General features: G+C 43.7%; 1 protein-coding gene across 2 annotated transcripts in view; it reads left to right on the forward strand.

The window, feature by feature from the left end:
- Window positions 1-22,555, forward strand: part of SMAP1 (small ArfGAP 1) — a 1,420,305-nt gene that overhangs the window by 391,424 nt on the left and 1,006,326 nt on the right. For both annotated transcript variants that reach the window (XM_069606218.1, XM_069606219.1), the window contains exon 4: window positions 11,251-11,326. In XM_069606218.1, the coding sequence (XP_069462319.1) occupies window positions 11,251-11,326 (76 nt within the window). The remainder of the gene's footprint in view (window positions 1-11,250; window positions 11,327-22,555) is intronic.

Below are 22,555 nucleotides of genomic sequence, written 5' to 3' on the forward strand. Positions count from 1 at the left end.
GGTAGGTGGTCTCATGATTGAATGATCTGAGACTTCCATCAAAAGTTGTCTGGTTCTCCTTTTCCAACAGTTCTGTAAAATGATGTGAAGAACCAAGGGGGGCACTTTAAAAGTCTTGTGGTGACTCCATACCTGCTTTCTTGGAATTAAGGGGTTATCGACACACGTTCAATATAAATCGTTAAACATCTCGTTCCTAATAAATTCCTAATAAATTGACTTATGCCCATCATCTTGGTCTTTTATGATTTTATAATGTTGAGATCTCATCAGTTGCCAGGATATCATCCACAAGGTCCCTGGTACAGCTGCCTATAGAAGTCTGGAAAATAATTTTTCAATTTGTAGGTCATCGGACAGTACATTTCCAGGCTGATTCTACTTTTTTCTCCTCTCAAACAGCCTATTCGTCAGTAGAAGCTTAGTTCTGTTGGGCCTGTGCTGATGCCAATTTTTGCAACCTGCAGTGTCATATGTGAGACACAGTAAATAAAGGTTTTGTAACTAACATCTTTTAGTCTAAGGTTCTTGGGTTTGTGTAATGCCTAGCTGGACCTAACTCTAAAGGGATGGTTCCCTTAGCTGATGTGTATAAGGACCGTCGATGCCTATGAGTCCAAAACAATAATCTGTATGTGCCTAAACCTATGTTTGCCCTCACTCTTTACAAAAATGTGTTGGGAAGTATTCAAAAAGGAAAAATAGTGGTTCAACAAATAATCGGAAAACCAAGGTTGGTTTCAGCTGCCTTTCTCACCAGGTGTGGGGTGGTTAGCTTCACAAAAATGAGTTCAATCAATAAAGGGCTGTTCATCAGACCTTCTCCATAGTTCTTGTCACAGTCTTACACTTTCAAATGTCTTAAGTTCCTTGGGATGCCCTTCCCCAAGCTTTAGCTCGTCCAGGTTTCAAAACACAATCAAAAGCAAATAAACACTTTTCCTTTCCAAGCTCCTCGAGGTTCCCTTCCCCAACCTTTAACTCCTTTAATATCAAAACCAATAAGTATTCCACTTCTCTTGGATTCAAACACAAGTTCAGCTGTCCCAAAATAATAGGTATTCCACTTAGTTAGGCCTATCAGGCTTTCCCTTCCCCAAGCTTAGGCCCCTCTTTGGATACAAATACAATTTCAGTTTGTCAGTATGTACCTTTCCTTTTATATTGGGTTCTTTCATACACGTTTCACATGCAGGGTACAACCAGAGACTTTCAAAACCACCAGTTTCTTTGCTTCTCCTAGGCGTGACCACCCTGATCGGTATCCTCTTTCTTTATTTTTTGCTCTTTGCTTTTAACTTCTCACCTTCAGGTGCTTCACTCCTTTCTTGCTTTCCTTTGTTTCTTTTACTTTCTCGTGCACTCTTGCACCTTGCTCTGCTTTGATCTATTGGTTTTGTGCCTTTGCACACTTTCCGCACTTTCAATTCTATAACGTGCACACTTGCACCTCTTTGTTTTTTTACTGTGCCTCTGCACACGTTCACTCTTTAAATGTCTTTACTTTCCTTCTTCACTACTGGCGCTTTTTCCTTCTTTCTGCGTTCCTTAAACAGTTTTCTTAAGCTTCCTGTCGCTTTCAGTTCCGTGCCGCTTAATAAACTTTCTCTTGCTTTTCCATGCTGTGCCGCTTTACAAACTGTCTTTCTGCCACTCTTCTCCAACCAACCGCACACTCCCATGTTTCTCTCTCACTGACATGAAACTCACTGGGCAGTGTCATGATAATGAGCGGTCTTTCTGGATACACAGGGTTGAGGTCAGGGTCTCACCACCTGCCCCTCCGACACCCTTGGGAAAGGCACCAGTCCAAAGGGAACGAGAATTTTGACAAACAACAGCAAGATGAAGGTTGCCTCGCTCTGGCTCCTTGGAGGCACAGCTGCAGCCCCTCACAATACCGGGCCAGCATCTCAGAATGCCGTTCTCCTCCAGGCTTCAGGTCCTGCTGCTCTCTGCTCCTTGGCCCCTCTGGTCCAAACAGCATATGCAGCTCGGTCTCTCCTCTGTGAAAAACACCTTTTTATAGTTGAACTAACAGCCAAATGAAGTCGGGTGTGAGTGATCATCATCATCAAATGCCTCATCCTGCCTGAATCTATTAGTGGGACAACTTATGTTCTTTCTATAGCAGGTTTCCCTTACTTTCCCCATGTTGTTTCTATGGGTATTCTTCACTGATCCTAGTTGCATCTTCCTCATCTCTGTATTTGCTGAAAATGGGGAGGGAGGGACATTGGGTGTGATTGCAATTGATTCATGAAAGCTGAGGGAGAGGGATGTGAAGTGTAATGGGATTGGAGATTAGATGTAATTCCTGTTCTTTTTTTAGGGAGTTGACATTGAGTATTGAAAGATCTTCTGATCTTTACTGAAGGGAATGGTTAACCTCTTTATGTCTGCAGGTTAATTGTCAAAACAGGGGTCTTGAGGGTATTCTTTGTATCTTGGCCAGGTAGAGGCTGAAGAGATCTTAATACAAGAACTTTGGTCTTTTTTATTTTTGTCTTCTTCCTCCCCCCGTCTTGGGCAACTGAATTCTTTCTTTCTCCCTCTTGGGTCATAACTGATATGATCGGAATCAAAGGTCATGACACCTGGACAAGATTTTTGGGAATCAACATATCCCATGAAGGCGTCCAGAAGGTCCTCTATTGCCCTGTCTGAATACCACATGTCGCCTGGGGTATTCCCACTAAGACAGCCCCAGACTCCCCTACCCAGGTTATCCTCCCTCGATCGTCAACGCCCAAGCTTGGGATCCAAAAGCGATGGTCCTTCCCATGCCACCTGAATAGAGGACTCTCTGGGTCTGGATGGGAGAATACCCAAAGGTTTCTCACACATATGACAAACTTCTTTCTTGAAAAACGAATTCCTGATCTCCATACCTCAGAAGACGCTGGTTGTGCTTTAAGCCTTGTGTTTCCCAGAAGGTTACACCATCCCTCATTGAAAGAAGGGAATACAGTACGCAGATACTTCCATTGTTCCCATGTGCATGGTCCAGAAAGGGTGTATGGGTGTGGTGTGTCTGCATACTGTGAGGGCTCAGAAATGAGAGATGTACACAAGGTTGTTGTATTCTCAAGTATAGACATTTTTTATTTAAAAGAAATTGGTTGGAAAAACACTTCTCTAGCCCTATTCTAAAGAGGAAGTTCCTTACCTAGAAACTAAAACTAAGAATCTGTCTGTGCCAGGATGTCAGTAACGGAAAAACCGTCCTTGTGTCCAAAACAACCTATCCTGACTCTCACACTTCTAAACAAATAACACAATGTGTAAGAAAATGTCTTTAACTTGATGTTAGAAAAGTGTTCAAAACCCAAAGTGTAAGAATGACTCAAATGAAAATGTTCCCAAAGGTAAACACCCTTGGATCCAGAGGATGGTCCCCTTACCGTGGATTCGTAAACAGTACTGCAAAATGTATCTTTAACTAACAGTTGCTTTTCGAGTCACAATGTCCTTGTTTACCCAAAAAGTTCTGTGACAACCTTTCTGTAGGAATTCTTGTATCTTTGCAGATTATCTGGTATACTCCTCTGCCAGGAATCTTTCTACAATGTCCAACTGCGTGGTGCACTCACCTGCCAAGACTTCTCTTCAGGATTCTCTGATCTATTGGTTTACTCTCCTGCCAGGAATCTTTGCAAAATCTCAACTGCCTGTTATACTCGCTTGCCAGGACTTATGTGTTTCACAGTTCTTTGATGGACCATGATAGCATATATCATGTGTTTGGTATATCTATTTGTGGTAAAATGTTGCTCAAACTTCTCCCCACATGTGTTTGTATTTCATTGGCGTTTGCCATTATACTTTTTCTTGTCTGCATACAAATATTCTTCTTATGGCACCTTGCCTTTGTACTTTGCCTTGGCTGCATTCAAACATATTTTACCTGTGTATATTATCTGCATTCGAAAACTTGTACCATTCAATCACTTGTTGGCGCTGTTGTCGGAGCGCCACGGGGTCCCGAGCTACTTTGGGCAGACTCGCTGATCTTCTCCAGCATTCCCGACGTTGTTTGTGCCTCTGCGTTATGGCTTCTTCCTCTGCCTAACCAGTTGGAGTGTGTGCATGCTTTCCCAGCTCTGCGGTCACACGCCAGCTCACCTTCTCGACCCAGAGTGAAGTCGCTGCCTCGCTGAGTGACCGAACCTCCAGGAGCTTCTGCATTGCTCCTGGTTTCTCCAGAGCCCTTCTTGTACCTATGCAGCATTCCTCTTCCTTTCCCAGCGGCCTCCTCTGCTCTGCCGGCTATGTCAGTGTGCTTTGCGTTCAGGTGCACTGGCGTGAATGGCAACGTTCTCTTCTGCTGCACTGCTCGCTGCACCACTCTTCTCCATACTGTGGTTGCTCTTTTTAAATGTTCTGCTCATTGCAGGTTTGGAAAAACAACTTGTGTGCATGTTGCACTTGGGTTCCTGTCACTCTGTACAAACTCCCTTGTTGTCGTCCTCGTCTCAGTACCTGAGTGGTTATGGGAGTTGAAGTCCATAACTTTCTTTGGGCTTTTAACTCAGAATGATTTTTTGCACGGTTTTCAGAAAAAGGCACATCAAAAACAAAAGTTGAAACACTTGTGTACGAGCGCGATAGAAATAAAATATCAATCAATCAATCAATCAATCAAAAGGTGTTATGTGTGAGTGTTTGAGTGAAAGGTAGGGGCCTGACTAGAATTGCAATACGCCATTAAGAACTCTGGTATCAGAGGGTCTTCCTCATGGGGGTGGGAGGGACACTGTGACCCCCTCCAATGAAGCCATGACATCTCCCCGGTAGTTGTCTCCTCCCATATGTTACTCCCTCATGAAACCACCCCCAGGATCTGGATAAGGCATCGGCTGCCATCCCTTGGCCACATGGGAGGAGGTCACCACCGGGGAATCCGTGATGGCTCCATTGGATTCATCACAATAGCCACTCTGTACATAGCCTTCATTAGAACAGCTACCTGAAACAGTTTCTTGTCGCTACCAATATATGTATGCGTTTGGACTTGTGAGTTCGATCGAGTCATGAGTGCCAGGATCACTTTAAAGTTAGGTTTATCGAGTTACTATTAAAAGAAAAGTAAAATGTAAATCCCTTAAAGAAAATACTTTAAAAACGAAGTACTGTTTACAGCAATAGTCTGCTTTGTATCAACAAACAAAAATACAGGTATGAAGCTCCAAGTAGTTTGGACAGTGTTTTATAATAAATTATATTCTCATGCCCTTTAGAGGAGGGTTATCATGTGACATTGTGGCGGGTCAGAAGGCGGACACGGACTCTTTGAGGACATGGTGTAAATTATGGATTACAGTAAAAGTATAAAGCCTAATTTTCCCTATTTCTATGGGTAGTCCCTGCCCATGTAATTAACTAAGGTGCTTGTCAGTCAGTCGTGAACATTCAACAAAAGGAATAAGTCTGGTGTCCAAAACGACCCTTTTCTGACCCTGGCACTATGAAAACTAACTTGGCGTGGAGAATGACTCCCTTCTCCTAAGGGTACTTCTAGTACCAGTCTTTCAATATATGATTTGCAAAGGGTCTCCCCAGCTGACGTAGGTGGTTCTCTCTCGTTCTCTCGTTCTCTCGTTCTCTCTCTCTCTCTCTCTCTCTCTCTCTCTCTCTCTCTCTCTGTGTCTCGCTCTCATTCGTCTTTCACTGGGGTCACTTTTATCCACCTCTCTGTGGATTGGATATTCGATTTTAAAGTGATAGAATCTTTTCCCCTGAGAACACCTATAAGAGTGTTTTCGTCCCAGTATTGATTGTTCAGTTTCTGATATTATGGCTTCTTTGTCCCAGTTTTGGTATCTCACAGGATTTGTGATTACAGCATCCTCGTCCCAGATTTGGTCCTTCATAGTCTGGTGTTGTGAAACATACCATGTAGGCCATAATAAGTACCACTTGAGGGAGTTCCTCACGGGAATGTGAATCCTTGCCCCCTAAGGGGGAGTCTCTCCCTGTGAGGTCCCACATGTCTCTACCTCTAGGGAGAGTATTGTGGAGCAGACTCACCCCACTAACCTCACAGGAATGGGCACACAGTTGAGGAGAAGGGACGAATTCCTTTGATTCGTCACACATTCTAATAGTTATGATCTGGCGTTTCACATTTGTGTAGAGCAGTTTCAAACTTGAATAGATCATTTCAGTGGCCGTCCATTCTATTTAGCAATATGCTACATGCCCGAGGCTATGTGTGAGGGAGTGGTTGTTCAACTGTGTGATTTGAAATCTGCGGCATGTGAGGGTTTGAAATAGAGTGTGAGAAGCTAAGTGACAACAAGTGTGCAATTGGAGCAAGAGTTAGGTGGTTGTTTGCTTGGTACCTGGACAATTGTTTGCACATTTTAGGCTCTGACACTCTTTGCTTGTACCATAAAATACATTTCAGATGATGAAAGAAAATTAAATATGGCTCAACATGTCCTTGTATGTCTTGCATTAACCTCTAGATGTACAAGATTGAGTGAGACCTGGAATTACCGACCTGCTTGGAGTATCGGTTGAGGGGCTTCCCTTCTCAGCTCACTCCTGACATTTTAGTGAATGGAGCAATTCACCTTTAATCAATTGTTGCTTCACTGCTGCTTCAATGGGGCACTGCACACAGATCCATTCTCTAGTAGCCAACCATATTCGTTTGCATGGTCTACCTTTTGGGAGGGCGATGACCGTTTGTTTTTCCTCTTCCCAAGCACTAACCCCTCTGTATTTTAGAAAAAGATTGAAAAGCTTCTGTAAAGGACAACGCTTTTGATGTACTGAGTTCAGCATCTACAGGTTGTTTAGTTTGTTTTGTTGTGAGATAATGGAATATTCACCCAGTTAGATGGCACAGTACACGATTAATTATTGACACTAGTTTGAGTTCGTAGTGGATGGATTGCATAAGAAATAAATATCTGCTACTATAATGATAATCCTGCATTTAAGGGCCATTTATACCTTCTTATGTTTTCTTCCCTGCCAACATGGGTAATCTAGGCGTTCCATTTCGTTTTTGTTACAGAATTTTTTGCAGACCCAGATAGCATATTGTCCCCTCACCTGTTTCATTTGCCTTCCTTAAATGGGATTCCCCTTGCTCTTAAATGATATAATTGAAGTGAGCATGAAAGGCAAACCAGTAATATGCAATTTACAAATCAGGTGCGCTTAAAAGTAATTTCAAATTAAATAATACAACCAATGTCGAGCACGATTTTTTTTATATACTCCCTTTAATTAATGAGGGGACATTATTAATCTTGTCTCTTCGCTCACAGTAATCAAGAAAAACGATTAGTTGAAACGCTGCCCATCACCCTGTATGATTGTCGTAAACCTTTTTAATGTGCAAGACACTTAGTTTTATGCCTGCCATAAATTCACATTATAGTTGTATTTTGTCTTTCTATTTAGATTGCTGGGTGTTTACGGTAAAATACATAGGAAGTTGGTGAGTGGGCTGTGCTCCCTCGGCCATTCACTAAGGCATGCAGAAAACTGGCTTGGTCCGACCTTTTTCCTGCCTAGCCAGTGTCTGTCAACAATGCAAGGCTTGGTCTAAGAAGAGCTGCAGCATGTCATTAGGCATGTGTTATTGTGGAATGACTCGTGTGTAGATTGTTTTCCTTATTGCTCTTTCGCCGTATACTGTGGCTCCCTATCAAACATACCCTCACAGTCCAAGTCTTTACTTTCGAATGCCCTCTAATTACCTCACTGTACGCTACACCATGTTTTTCCCCCATATCATATTTACACTTCAATCGTCCTCTGCCCTGCTTTGCATGGATGCTTTCTCCTCACACCGACCTGACACTTAACATCGGTGTGTTCTGAAGCACGTATCTTTTTCAAATTCCCTTCTCAGCTCACTCCTGACCATCCAGTTTCAATACATGACTTGCAATGCATGCAATTAAATCCAGGCCATGTGTACACTGCTTATATTTTTTCTCACAGTCCACTATATTGCACTGCAATTCTGTTGTGTATCAACGAAAAGAAAGCACCATAAAGGTGCACATAAAAATAATCAAAGCTCTTTCAACATTTAGTTATCTGCCATACAGGGGTGTTGCTAGGCCTGGAAAAGATCCGGGGCTACGATAATGTCGGGACTGTCAGGACTCGGGGCTAGCTAGCCTTTTGGTTGCAGCTCCTGAGCATCTATCCGGGCCTACAACCAAAAGATCTGGGGCTAACGCCCCCTCAGTACCCCCCTAACCCCCCCCAGCAACGCCTCTGCTGCCATATATCACAAAACGCACAACTTTGTAGACACACTGCATCTCAATCCAAAATGCATGCTTACAAAAATATGATACCTCCGTAATGATGTTTTCCTGGCCATGACTCGGGATATTCAGGGTCCAGCACATCATTAATTTTCAATGGCAGATTGAGGTTATCAGAATCCTAGACTATCAGTCCTGAAGCACTGACTGAGAACTAGTCATTATATCAAATCCGTCCTTTTAAAATGCATGAAATATGATCTCGGATTGTGGATATATGGCAAATCCGCATATCGTTGTTACAGTCTTACAGTACATGCTGCCTTTGAGCCAATCTCACACTGTGACACTTTGGAGGCGTATACCTTTTTATTCTTTCTGTCCTACCTACAAGAGTGGACACAAGCCTGTGCTGAGGAATCGTCCTGCTATGAGTTATACTTTTTTTTTGCCATCCAACTCCTGTTCTTGAGCTGTTATGCCCGGAAAGCTAATTATAGGTGCCCATTGTTCCTTCCTGCAGTACATTGATGATATACAGCTCTGGGTGTCAGATGTGTCAATGAGCAACATTGAGTGAGGTCATGAATTCACAGGATGTGAAATGGAAATTGAGCAGTGGATACAAAGTAGCGTTCTAAATGAGATATGTTAGCTTATCGTATATTTCAAATACATTTCTTTAAGGATCTTTTTTCTGCCAATGCACTGTTCAAAAATATAAAAAAGCAAACCAATCTTCATCTCAAGTGAAGCTGAGATTGTTTGCAACTTAACTGGTGCTTAATGCCTAACCCATGTAGTCTTACTTGTTCGTTGTTTCTTATTAACCGGTTTATGCTTATGTACTTTGTGTCCCACAGCAGTTTGGGCAGAGTTTAATCGTGAGCTCTGCCTGTGCTATTTGTGGGTTAGCCTTGTATAACTTAGAGAGATTTTTGGCCTTCCTCTGACTGTCCAGACACTGTTGTCGAATCTCAGTTGGGCCTGCACTTTTATTGTAATTGTATGTTCTCATAATATTATTTGCTATGTTTGTTGTTTACAGACAGGTCCCTGAAGACGGATGTCACCATCCGAAATGCATTGGGCCATTTTTGTGTCTGCTATTAAAATGTTTTTCTTTTAATGGAATTGAGAACTTTCATGGAACAAAACGTATTATATGTTTACTTGAAGTAGGATTCCTAAAAGGGTTCTGACCATCTTTCTGGCAAGGGACTCTTGCCAGTACATGCTTCTGACCCTAACCTCTGAGATGGCATTAAAAATAAATCCATAATGTTCGCAGGTTTAATGTAGCCCCATTTTAATGGTGCACAACAGGGCTTGCAAAGTCTTTGATTTGTGAGTAATGTGATGCAGGGAACCCAATAGGTGGTTTTTGATATGGCTCTAAAATGTGGCATAAAAGTGCGTTGTTTATATTAGCACATGGAGATCATTGTTGACTTCCTCTGAGCCAGTCGGAATGTTCCAAGTGCAGTCCATAACTCCTGGTATTGACTGCATTCTGAAGATTCTGACTTCAAAACCAAACTGAGAAACAACAATGCAATTTCCAGGCATAATTGCTTTGCACAACACACCCTCTGGGAGAATCATTTTTTAATTCCACATATATTGTAATGCACCAAAGAGAAAGCTAAAACATGGGAAAATGCTTTTACTACTCAGCAAGAACCTGTTTACTTTTACATCTAGTGTATTTTCTTGTTAAACCCATCATTCCAGGTTTCAATTAAAATGCATAACTTATGAAGACTACATTATTATGTAAATACAATTAAATAAAATACATTTACTTTATTAATTCCATTTGTCTTTTCATTTTACTCAACATTAAAGAGCACTGTTTTCTTCAGCACCATAACTCCAAAACATGCAGTCCTATTACCACTATGTGCTAATATAATAGCCTTTTGGGCCTCAGGAGGGGTAATTATCGCTTTGGCTAATGACCCTTCCCCAACTTATGCCCTTCGACTTCTTCTTGGCCATAACATCAGGGTGGGTCATTATCATGTGATAATGGCCCCTCCCTCCTTCTATAAGTCTTGGTATGTTAATTAGCACATGGTGATTGTTAATTATCTTGTCTCAGCGAATCAGAATGTTCACAGCGCATTCAGTAACTATTGGTATTGACTGCATTCTGAACATTGGGACTTTAAAAGCCGACCGTGAAACCACAATGCAATTTTCAACAAGACACTTCCTTTATGGGAGAACCTTTTTTCACTGCAACATCCTATTTAACACACCAGAGAGAAAGCTAAAACAGGGGAATATGCGTTCACTTTCTTATACATACATTGTTTACTTTTACATGACGCCTAAAGCATGCTCATGTGTATTTATTTGTATTTGTGTTTTTATAGCGCTTTAATCCAAAGCGCTTTACATTATAACAAGATACAGTAAAACCCATTCCAGTTTCATTATGTTTTTGAAATACCCAACTTATGAAGACAACCTTGTTATTTAAACACTGCAAATTATAACCACATTTTAAGTACTGAGTTTATCTTTTTACTTTACTCACTATTAAAGTAACGTTTTTACATAACCACCAAAACTTCTAAACCTGTATTGCTACCAATGGAGAAAATAACTTCAGCATTTGTATAATGGCCTGGAGCTCATGAAATAGACTGTTTCTAATGTAAAAGTGCATTAACATATTTGTACGTTGTAAAAGACGGAGTGGTGGTTTAGACTTTGAAAATGCAAATGTAAGAAAATATGTGTTTCCAAGAAGATGTGAAAAAAGCTCTTAAAAGAAGGAGTAAATGGTCCATCTGTTGTATAGAGATGTATGCCTTGCCAGGGTTTATGGCGCAATGCTATTTCTTTGTGCATTTGAAAAATGTAGTAATCGTACTATGTAAATGAAAACGGTAACTTAATTATATACGAATAAATATGATGCCACTATGTGAATGTGTTCAATATTGTCCACTGTATATATTACTATTTCAACAAATTTCCTTAAATTGCAAATTGTTAGATCTGTTGAATTTTTTATCAGGGACAAATATGAAAGGAAGAAATACTATGACAAAAGTGCAACCATCGCTAGCTCTGTAAGTAATAATTTTGAATTATTTATTTAATGTGTTTGTACCACTTAAAAATGCCCCTATTAGATTTAGCAACTTCAGAGCACAACATCAATGTTTCCTGGTGACAGGATCTGCAGCGCAGAACTGGGAAGGTGATTAGATATCTTAACGTTTTGCTACAAGTTGTCAAAAATCCATTGGCTCCCTAAAATCCTCCCACTCTTGGTAGTTTAAGCTGTTCATTAGGTTGACTACTTCAGTGGCTTGCAGGTCTTTTCGGGGAAGCACCTGCACTTGTGACACAGAATCTCATTTTTAGGGTCTCTTTTTGTCCCTGCACAGGTTGGTACTGCAGTGCTATTTGTGGTACATTTTTCTGTGGGTGGGCCACACTGTATTTCTGGACCGGATGACGGGAAACTCGGGAAACCAGGCCATTGGTTTCTGGTGTTTTGGCACAATACAGCTACATAGAGGAGAACAAAATCTTTGTGTGTACAACAGAAGCTGGAACAGAATGATTATTGATACAGAGCCACACAATAACCCAACTCTGATCAATCAGACTCTGAGTCTGCATGCAGAGAACAACTTATTTGATGATCTGTTCCATCAGTAACCTTGTGGTATAGCAGTGTCCTGTATAACCTGGACGCACAGAGGCCAACCAGGAGATTTCACTTTGCAGTCAATAATCAGAGTTGTCAACAGCGCCACTGGGCTCGGGAAGAATTTCCCACATACCGAAAGCAGGTTAATGTAACACAAACTCTCCAGTGGGGTGTCAAATAATCTGTAGAGGCATTGGAGTTTCTTAGACATATATACTTCTATGAGTGATATTAAAAGAGCATGGAGAGTAATACAATAAATCTTAGCTAGCTAGTCCTAAAACACTCAATTTGTTTATGGAGCACCCAACAAGTCAAATGGTTTGACTTGAGCACCACAAATAACATGATGAATGAATGTATGCAGTAAGCCTCTTTCCTTTGTTTGCCGGATAATTACTCATTTAATGTCCTTATTTAGCCCAAGACAATACCTCAAACATGCTCGGCTGCATTGATTCACTTATGTTACAGTATTATTAGTAATAGTTTTACCAGCAAAAACGAGGATAGCATGCGGTTTTGAAATATACTTGGTTCTCATTTAACCACCTCTATAGAATTAGGGAGTAATCTTAATCCTATGACCTTGCTAGTGGCTGATCGAAAAGCCTGAGAGGTCAAAATGAAGACAGAATACGGATATTCTGTCTTCTGAACACTTTTACAATTAAGTGTACAATGCACCAGCCAATGAAAACATAATTCAGATAGAGAAAGATATTAGATGCTTATGCTTGAATGTGTGTACTTCACCTAATGTTTTTCCCTTCTCAGAACTGCAATAAGTGTGCTTCAAATATTGTGCCATCTTAAGGGAATGGGAGTCTGAACCTATTCAGAATTAATCACCTTTATTTGTGGGTACAGAAAAATGGGCATGAAGGTGGCCAGTTACTTGAAAATGTTGGTCAGAGGCCATCTACTCTATCAGTTCTCCACCAGAAGTTTTGGAGGCATTTCTGGACAAACTAGAACTACCTGCCCTCACTGACACAGAGAGGCTCAAGATGGATAGACAGATTAACCCCTCTGAAGTAACACTGACTTTTCAATCTACAAATCCTGGGAAGACCCTTGGCCTAGGCAGAGTACCCGCATATCTTTTAAATTTATTAAGACCTATTCAGTTGCCACTTACTCAAGGTGCTCCAAGAACTTGCATCAAAGCAGTCACTCTTGATCCCCATACTAGATAAACATTAACTCTAACTATAAGTCTATCAACCTTATAAATCAGAAATTGAAAGTGGACACCCAAATCCTGGAAGATCTATTTGGAGGAGATAATAAAATTGATTCCTCATCCAAATGTGATCAGGATTTTTGAAAGGGAGTTTTACATCAAACACCAGACTTGTGTGTACATTGCTATCATTCATTTACAATGACGATTTGGTTCAGGGAATTCTCTTACTTGATAAGGAGAAGACCTTTGTATGTTTGTTTTAGGACTCCCTACTACTGACAATTAACTTTATCTCCACTTTTACATTCATGGTCTGTGCACTTAACAAATGCCTGTTACATGTTTTCTATATACATGGCCTCACATTCTCCGATTTCTGAGTCTGCAGTGGTACCAAACAATTTAATTCTGGTTTACCCTGAATCCCATTCTTGTTTCATTTCGAGCAGAAGCCAACATCCAATGTATAACAACTGCGTAGAAAGAGGTTGAGGTCACAACCTCTAACTAGTGACCTGCTTTGTATATGTGCCCTTCAAACAGCAAAAAAGGAACTGTGAGGCCACTTGGAAAAAATCCCCCTCAGCCGCAAATAAACTCAAACTCTCCAAACTAGCTACACTTTACAAAAAAGAAATCTACCTGGCTAAACGAACCTCCTATGACTCTCGCATATCCCATGCAAAATCAAACATGAAGAATTATTCTCCATCCTTAAAGAAGTAGAAACCCCCATAGTACCTCCCGACACCTGTACCAAAGACAAAAACTGGTGCTCAGAAATCCAAACCGCCCTAGCAAACAAAATTGCGACCCTCCAAAGTAAAATCCCCCGTAAAAAAGTATCCCTCAATGACACTCTCCCCTCAAAAACACCAGATAAGCCCATGCTTACAGATCTCACTCGCTTCAACTTCTCTAAAGTCACGATTCTTGAAGTAGAAAAAATCATCCTGTCTCTGAAACCCTCCAACTGTCAGGGAGACCTGTGCCCAGCACAGCTCATTAAGGATGCTGCCCGTGACCTCTCCCCCTTCATCACAAAACTGATTAATGCCTCCTTCACCTCTGGCTCCATCCCCACCAATCTGAAACAATGCTGGGTACTTCGACTATTAAAAAAAAACACACTTGACCCAGCCACGCCCACAAATTACAGACCCATAACGACCGTTCCCTTTCTACTAAAAATCCTGGACAAGGTCGCCTATGTACAAATTCAGAAGTACCTGGAAGAACACCATCTACTAGGTTCCAGACAATCAGGGTTCCGCCCTCAACATGGGACCGAAACTGCTCTCATTGACTTGAAAGCTCAGATCGATACACTCGGAGACAACGGCCAAGTTACCCTACTCCTCCTCCTCGATCTGTCTGCAGCTTTCGACCTGGTCGATCATTCTGTCCTATGCACACATCTCCACACATCAGCTCATTTATCTGCTGAGGCCATCACCTGGATTACCTCTTTTCTCAACGGTAGAACCAGGAGGGTCTTCTCACCTACTGCGGCGGCAGACCCCATACCCATCACATGTGGTGTCCCACAGGGCTCCTGTGTCTCCCCCACATTGTACAACATATTTACCAAGCCCCTTTTCGATGATTTGGATCATCTCGGTATCACCTACACTAACTATGCAGATGATACCCAGATCCTCCTTCCGCTTTCTGGAGATTATGGAAAGGATTTGGCCTTGCTAAATAGGGTGTACATCATCATCCAGGCATGGATGGCCATACATGGACTATGCCTGAATGATGATAAAACGGAACTTATCATCCTAGGCACTACGTTCAGTTTAAAGAAACTTGGCCCTGCCTACAACTCGTTCATGATTGATGGTAACAACATCAAGGTTGGACAAGAGGTCAGAACTTTGGGCTTTTACCTGGACTCTAATTTCTCCTTCAGAAGACAGGTGAGCTCCCTGGCTTCCTCCACGGCTTAAACGTGTAAATGAATCCGCACAGCTAAACCATTTCTGTCTGACACTAGTTGCCTTACCCTCGTTAGAGCCCTTATACTGTCCCGCCTGGACTATTGTAACGCCCTCTATCTGGGATCCTCCAAGGCCACCACTAGCAAACTACAAACTCTTCAGAATAATGCTCTCAGAGCAGCCTTGGGAATCTCCAGAAGAGAGCACATCTCAGGACTTAGTCAACAGAAGAACTGGCTCTCCATCAACGACAAAATTCTCTTAAAAACTGCATCGCTCACTCATAAATCCCTCAATAACACTGCCCCTCCTTACCTGATCAATAGATTCCATAGACAGTCCTCCCTGAGACCCACCAGAACTGCCTACAAAGACTGCCTCTCTGTCCCTAACTTTAAACATGCCACCATAGGGGGCAACAGCTTCCCAGTGAAAGCAGCCAAACTGTGGAACTCCTTACCACCCAATCTCAGAGTGGACTTGCACTACCAGAACTTCCGATCCAAGGTAGTTTCATGGCTGAAAACGTAGGCCGTCAAAGATGCTCCAGTGCCAGGCTGTCCCCTTTTCATGCTACCCGCACACAATGTAACCACGTGTGCCCACTTGTTTATATGTATATAATATCCATGTACCTCATTGTTGATCTGTATATAATATCGGTGTACCTTACTGTCTCTTTGTAAACCCTATGACTTCTGTAACCAAGCTTCACAAATCCTTGTAAAGGCTGCGCCCTGATACCCTCAGGTACGCTCGCGCATTATAAATAATAAACAAACAAAAAAAAACCCATTATTGTTGTAATTATTTTTTAATTTGTATAACGCGCCACATTCCCGTAGGCCTCAGGGTGCACATAAAAGAGAAAACAAGAGACGGACAAAAACAAGGCAGCTTAATTCCAAAAAGCAGATCACAGCGCCATAGGGGAAGAGGAGGCAGGACGTGACTCACTACCTTGGAGCAAGGTCAAAGAGGTGGCGTTTCACAAGCTTTTAAAAAAGATTGATAGAGCCTGCCGCTCTAATAGAATCTGGTAGCGCATTCCACGCAAGAGGGACTTGTACGTCAAACAGTGAACCGCAAAACCTGACAAACTTGTATCTAGGTTGAGCCATTTTCAGGTTATCTTGGGAGCGCACGGAGTGACCTGGTATGTTAGCTTTGGTCCGGTTCTTCAGGTATTGTGGTGCCGTGTTGCTCCAGCACTTATAGGCAAGTGTCCAGATCTTATGAGTAATCCTGGGTCGAATAGGTAGCCACTGCAGTTCCCTAATAGCATCAGAGACATAATTTTGTTTGAACATATCTCACCCATCAGTTACAACTGAAGAGTATTCCAATTTAGTACCCGGCGAGGGCGCAATCAGAATGAACGAGCCATTCTGATTGGCACTCGCGGAGTCGTTACCAGGCGGGGAATCCCTCCGTCTGGATTCCACGGCCTTTGTCCCCGGCGGGGGGGGCGTGGCAGCCCCTCAGCCAATGAGGAGGCTCGAAGCAGGGCCATCCCCCCTCCGAGCCTCCCCAAGGCTGAGAGGCTACTTTCGCCCCCCGCCGGGGACAGAGGTAAGGCTTTTTTTTTCCTTCCCTCCCTCCTCCCACCTCCCTGCCTTCCCCACCCCACTTACCTTCTATGCCTTGGCCCCCGCCGGGGACCCAGGTACGTTTTTTGTTTTTTTTCTTTTCCTTTCCTTTCCCCTCCCTTCCGCCCTCCCAACCCCACTTACCTTCTTTTTTTTTCGGAAGCGGACGCGCTGGAAACGCTTCTTTTTTCAGCGCGTCCGCTCCCGATGGCCGCCATGGAAAGGGAAAACGGACTCTGTTTTCCCTTTCCATGGCAGCCATTTTCTTTGACGTCTTTTTTTTTTTAAAGCTTTTGGTGCCCCGGTCATGCAGTTTTTGCGGGCCGGGGCACTAATAGCTATATGCCCTTCGAGGCAGGGGCATTACCGACTCTGGTAATGCCCGGGGCCTTCGTTAAGGCCCTTGCTTTGCTCGGGGCCTATAACTATGGGCCCCGAGGCAATACCGGAGTCGGTAAGGCCCCCGTCCGCTCGGGGCATATTGCTTAATTATTTGATATCAACCATGGGTGATCTGGGTTCTTGCCCTTAAATATTTGGGTATGTTTAGGATGCTGTGTGATTCAATTCTTCTGTGGGTTACAACTGCTATCCCCTATTTGAGGCTTTTGTTCACCAGTTATATAAGTGAAACCATTATTTTAAAAACAAACCAGAACCTGTTGTCCGATAAAGGCATTTTGACCAGTTGATCCCTCCTCTATCGTTTGTGTTGTAATGAGATGAAGGTAGTCGAGAGGACTATTGCTCCCTAGTCCTATTATTTTTAATCCCTGTTGCTGGTCTCTTTATCACTCTGCTTCTATGGCTGGTTTACCTCCCTGATTGTGATGTTTCTGCAGAAGGAAAAGAGGCCCTACAGGTTTTTCATGTTTAGCTCAAGGCCTCAGAAAAGAGATGGCTTAAACATGCCTCCTCATTGACAACATACCACAAAGCATTCCTGCTCACCCAGAGTGTTTTATCTTTCCAAGAAGACTACTCAGGGACCTAGGCCAAGATAGCTGGGTGTGTAGAGAGTATGGCAGTTTCCTGACAACATCATTTCAATTGATAGATACACTTTATTAAAGCAATGATCTATAATGAGAAGGAAAGGATCCTCGCTGAGTTTAGACGCAGCACTCACTGCCAAGCTGACACCACTCAAACATTGTATTTAGCGTAGATGCCACAAATGCAATCATATAGAAAACATTTTCATATTTAAACACCATTAAATAACCTGCATGCATACAACTCAAAGTATATTCTCATTTATATTATGCCATCTTCAGAATGAGCCAGACGACAATTCAGTTTTATCCTCTGTAAACTCCCCTGTAACAGGGGGGCAGCAGGTGGAGAATTAGTAAGCAGTGCTGAGCAATACAAAATGAAACTTCTCCAGGTTAACAATTCCACTTCCTGCCTCCTTACAACAATCGCTTTAGTATATAACCCCACTGCATGGCCAAACGCTTGCCTCCAAGCAACTCTTAAAAATTACCAACACAAGAACTTAAACTGACTCTTTATCCTCATTTACTGTATTGTAATAAAACACAAATGCAGAAAATGTTTTCACTAGAATCCAGTGTTTGTACCTTACATCTGTGAAAAACCAGAGTGTTTCACAACCTAGTCCTCGGGGATCCTTTACTCCAGGGGCCAGGGAAAGACCATCGCTTTTCGATCGGGACCCTGGAGGTGGACAAGCGAGTGAGGATCACCTGGGTAGTGGGTCCCCGGGGAGCGAGGAGAAGCACCCAATGGTGAGACATTGTCATGACCCGTGACCCAAAACCCCCCTGGCATGGTCACATGCCAGGTAGGGTTTTGACTCAAGGTTCACTTGGGGCGCCAAGGGCCTTGCACTATCCTCATGGACTCTCCTGGAGTCAGTCCTGGCTCCTTTGGCGCCAGGCTCATGTTCAGGTTGGGACACCGTCTTGAAGGGACCACTTTTTAATTGGAGGCCTGCAGCCAACATGGAGGCATCCACACAGCCTAGTTCCTAGAACCAAACTGTGCGTTGCAGTGTTTTGGGTTTGGTAGCCCAGACTACTTTACCTGGACTACTTTACTAGAGAGCTATATAAACCGCACCCACGTTACAGAACATGCTTCGCGTTATTCTGCAGCCAGCAGCGTGACGCTCATCGTGTCCAGAGACCAGAACCCGTCGATCCTTGAACAGCGGACCTGCAGAGGAGACAAAAGAACATCATTAGCAGTCTCTGCTTACCTGCAACTTTCCATCCTTCGATTATCTGTCTTCCTGCTGTTCGCGGTCTTCCATCCAGTCGGCAGCATCATCGGGACACCACGCACGCACCGGAACGAATCACCTGGAGGGAGAGAGATAGAAGGACAACGTTAAAACAGGTTACTCACGGAATTTACGGCAGTAATCACGAGAACCTCACCTGGCTGGGCATTTCTTGGCCGGTTCCGCTCCAGCAATCTTCACACGCCCAGAAAGACCATCGCGACCTGAAAAGGAATAAAGAATACAGGTTAGCAAAAGAAGACATTACCGCGCCGCACTTCGCGCTTAACCTACCATCCATCATACGCTCCTGCATCCATCATCCTGGTAGGAGCCCGATCCAAGCAGCGCATCCCACGAACCTCTGTGCACCTAAGGGGGAAAAAATAAAGAAAAGACATTAATCGCAAGAAAGGAAAGAAAGGACATTTTAAGACTGCTATAACCAGACTTACCTCCTTAAAGACACTTGAATGGGTTAGCACCAGTGAAGTTAACTCTGTCGCTCAAACCCGCAGAAAACGACACGCCCCTGCCCAGAAGGCAGGACGTAGAGCACGCCAGACATCGCAACAAGGTGAGGAGTGGGCCATCAGATCGAGTCCAGGGGGCAAGTGGGAGGAAACGAAATCTGTTCCTAAATCCAGTCGTCCTGTATTTTCAGGCCCGACCTCCATCTGGAATCGGTAAGGGTCCAGGGGGAATCCAGCAACCAGGGCATAAGGGCGTCCCCGTGGATACCAGGTGAGCGTAACAGACATGGTATGCCCCTTTTCCACAACCAATCTAGCCCCTATCACTGCTTATGTTATGGGAAACTACAACTTCCATAATTCCACCCCACTTTACCGTGACAAACGTACTGCACCAAGGAAGATGAGGAATGAGGTTAGAAGTATTGCCTCCTTTGACTTGCATTGGCCCTGTCCCTGTAACGAGGCCAGGCAGAGTCAGACATGTAGCTCTAACAATGCATACCTGCCACTTACTAACACTCCCTGTGAAGATAAAAGGTGGCACGCACAAGCACACTTTGAGCGAGACTGGGTACGAGCAGGAGCAGCTCTTCAGATGCAGATGCTGTCCAGGCTGGGGAAGGTGGAAGGCCAACGGGCTGATCAACAGTTGATCGAGAGAACGGCAGACAAGATTTCCATGCTTTCGGGAGGTCGTGAGCGTTTGAAGAGCTAAGCTGAGTGGTTGGAGGAATAAAACCTTCAAGTTGCCAGAAAGCAGCCCTCGACCCTACCGGGTGAATGGCAGAGTTGGGGAGGAGCAGAAGAGATGTTGGTAACGGCTTTGAGTTGCAAGAGATTAAATAAATCCAATTAACATAGCTGGTGAGTTATCGAGGGAAATAAGCCTGGTTGATGTTAAAGGGAAAGTGACTGAATTTGGAAGTTGGAGGTTGTGTGTGTGCCGATAAAACGCAGATGAGGAGAACTATTGTGAAAGGGACAAGGATGCAAAGTCGCAGAGTGGTCCTGTGAGAGGAAGTTGCATATTAAAAATTCTCTGTGAAATGTTATGAACTTTGAAAGATATTACAAGCAGAGGTCAAAGGAAATCGTGATAAGGAAAGAAAGTAAAAGGAAAGTGACATTTGTGAACTGTGAAATCTGCCAAGAGGGCAAATGTGAAATAAAAGAACTTTGAAAAATCCAAGAAGGCATGTGAAAGAGAAATAAGAGCTACAAGTACCAAGAGGCATTGGTGCTGCAAAAAAAGATTGAGAGTTGAAGGATTGTTGAAGGAGAGGTCGAAGTGGTCATGCTGAGGTTTATGTACGTTTCTTGCAGTATCGCAAGTCTCCGACAATAAAAACATATACAAGGTACAACGTGGGGAAGGAATCCCCCACGACGGAGAGACCAGCTCGAGCTCGGCTGTGGAAAGCCTGTGCAGAACTGAGAGAAATTGTGTGATAAATTGAAACAAGACAGGCTCAAGCCCGGCAGAGGGAAGGAAGCCTTTGCAGATCTGTAAGAAATTGAGAATATAGGAACTGTGTATTGATGGCAAGGCAGGCAAAGCCTAAAGAAGTGATGGAACTACCAGAAGTGAAACCCTAAGATTGAATTGTTGAATTGTACCAGTAAGCCAAAGTGTGCAAGACTGACAGAACGGTGCCATTCACCCATCCTTTATTTTTTGAGAGACTCTCCGTGGGGTTGAACCTGGGGAAGGGAATTGGTGCTGTAGCCATTCTGACATTTTCTTTGATAAACTATTTTCACTTTGTATTCCCTTAACACATTTGTTGTTCTAAGAAGGAGGACAAGGTTAGGTTTTGTTAGTATGTGCCTTTTTACTTTGACCCGACTGACTTGGACGTATTTGTTATTGTTTAATGGTCTGGATTACTCCCATTTTACAATTGGGGCCAGTTAGGAATTCTACCATCCCATTCAAAAGTGTAAATAAAGATTTTCAAAACTTGTATCCATTGTGTATGTGTCTACTGCTTGATACCATGCTTTCCTCACACATCACAAAGACCTCCTCAGTGCAGAAGCAATGTGGATAACAGAATCCTCAACCCCAGACATTGCAACCTCCAGCATAGTGACAATGGAGGCGACACGGTCTACTGCCCTGATCTCTGCCAGTTTCAACATAAATGTTGTACCACTTGTTGAACAGTCACAGTTTCCTTGAGCAATTTCACTATCAATATGTTCCTTGTTTGTCTTTATTTTGGTTGCTCTACGGGGTGCCTGTGCCAATGCCAACATTAAACGGCTTACCTTTTTCTGATATACCAGTGGCCAAGCTCAAAATGCAGTCAAGGTTACAATGCATCACCTGCATTATCTGCAGCTAGAGCCTCACACTGCATGACAACCTTCCTGTTTCTAGAAAATCCTCTACCACTTTTTTGATTTTTAAATGTTTATTGATTCAACTTATTCACCAAGAAATAATACAAAATAAGTCATTTTAACCATTTACATTAATCCAATCCTATCAACATACATCAAATCATTAAAACTTGGGGGGTGTGTCCTGGAGCGCCAGCGATGAGGCAACTCCTTTGATGGCCTCCGCATGGTTCCGCGGCTAAGCCCTAATTCTGCCCGTTTCCAGCCGGGTTCGTGTTACGAGATGGCGAGCCTTCAGCTGCTGAGGTCCCGGGCACAGATGACAGCGTTTTGAGTGCATAACGCTCTCGCCAACGGTGAAAACGCGACGGGGATCTTGGACGCCCACACCCGTACTACGGCCCAAAATGGCGGCCGCATCTCCGCGACTCCTCCCAAGTTGGCGGCTGGGACTCATCATCAGCCCTGAGCCGCATCTGATAGCGGGGGCCCATGTATGAAGCCTGCACATCCCGACATCCTGTAGCGGCACACCCCCTCCCCCTGGGCCTGATCCTTGGGCTGCTGGAGGTCCGGCGACTTCCTGCCAGTTGCTACACCACCACTGGCTGCGGCCCTGTGGGCCTTGGACTGATCTTGGAGCTGGAGGCTTAACCACCGCCCGCCTCCAGCGGCGGCCCCGCTGGTGCCCCTGTTATTTCTGCGGGACCCCTGCGGGGGCTTTTCCCCCGCCCTGCACCAGCGCCCTCTTCGATTCCTGGGGCGCCCATGCCCGCCTTCTGCCTGCTGCTCCCGGGGGTGAGGCACTGCCTCCCCCGGCTACCATCAGAGGCCCTCGAGCTACA

This window comes from Ambystoma mexicanum, chromosome 4p, assembly GCF_040938575.1.
Source record: "Ambystoma mexicanum isolate Mex_15411 chromosome 4p, UKY_AmexF1_1, whole genome shotgun sequence".
In the NCBI taxonomy this organism is placed as follows: Eukaryota; Metazoa; Chordata; class Amphibia; order Caudata; family Ambystomatidae; genus Ambystoma; species Ambystoma mexicanum.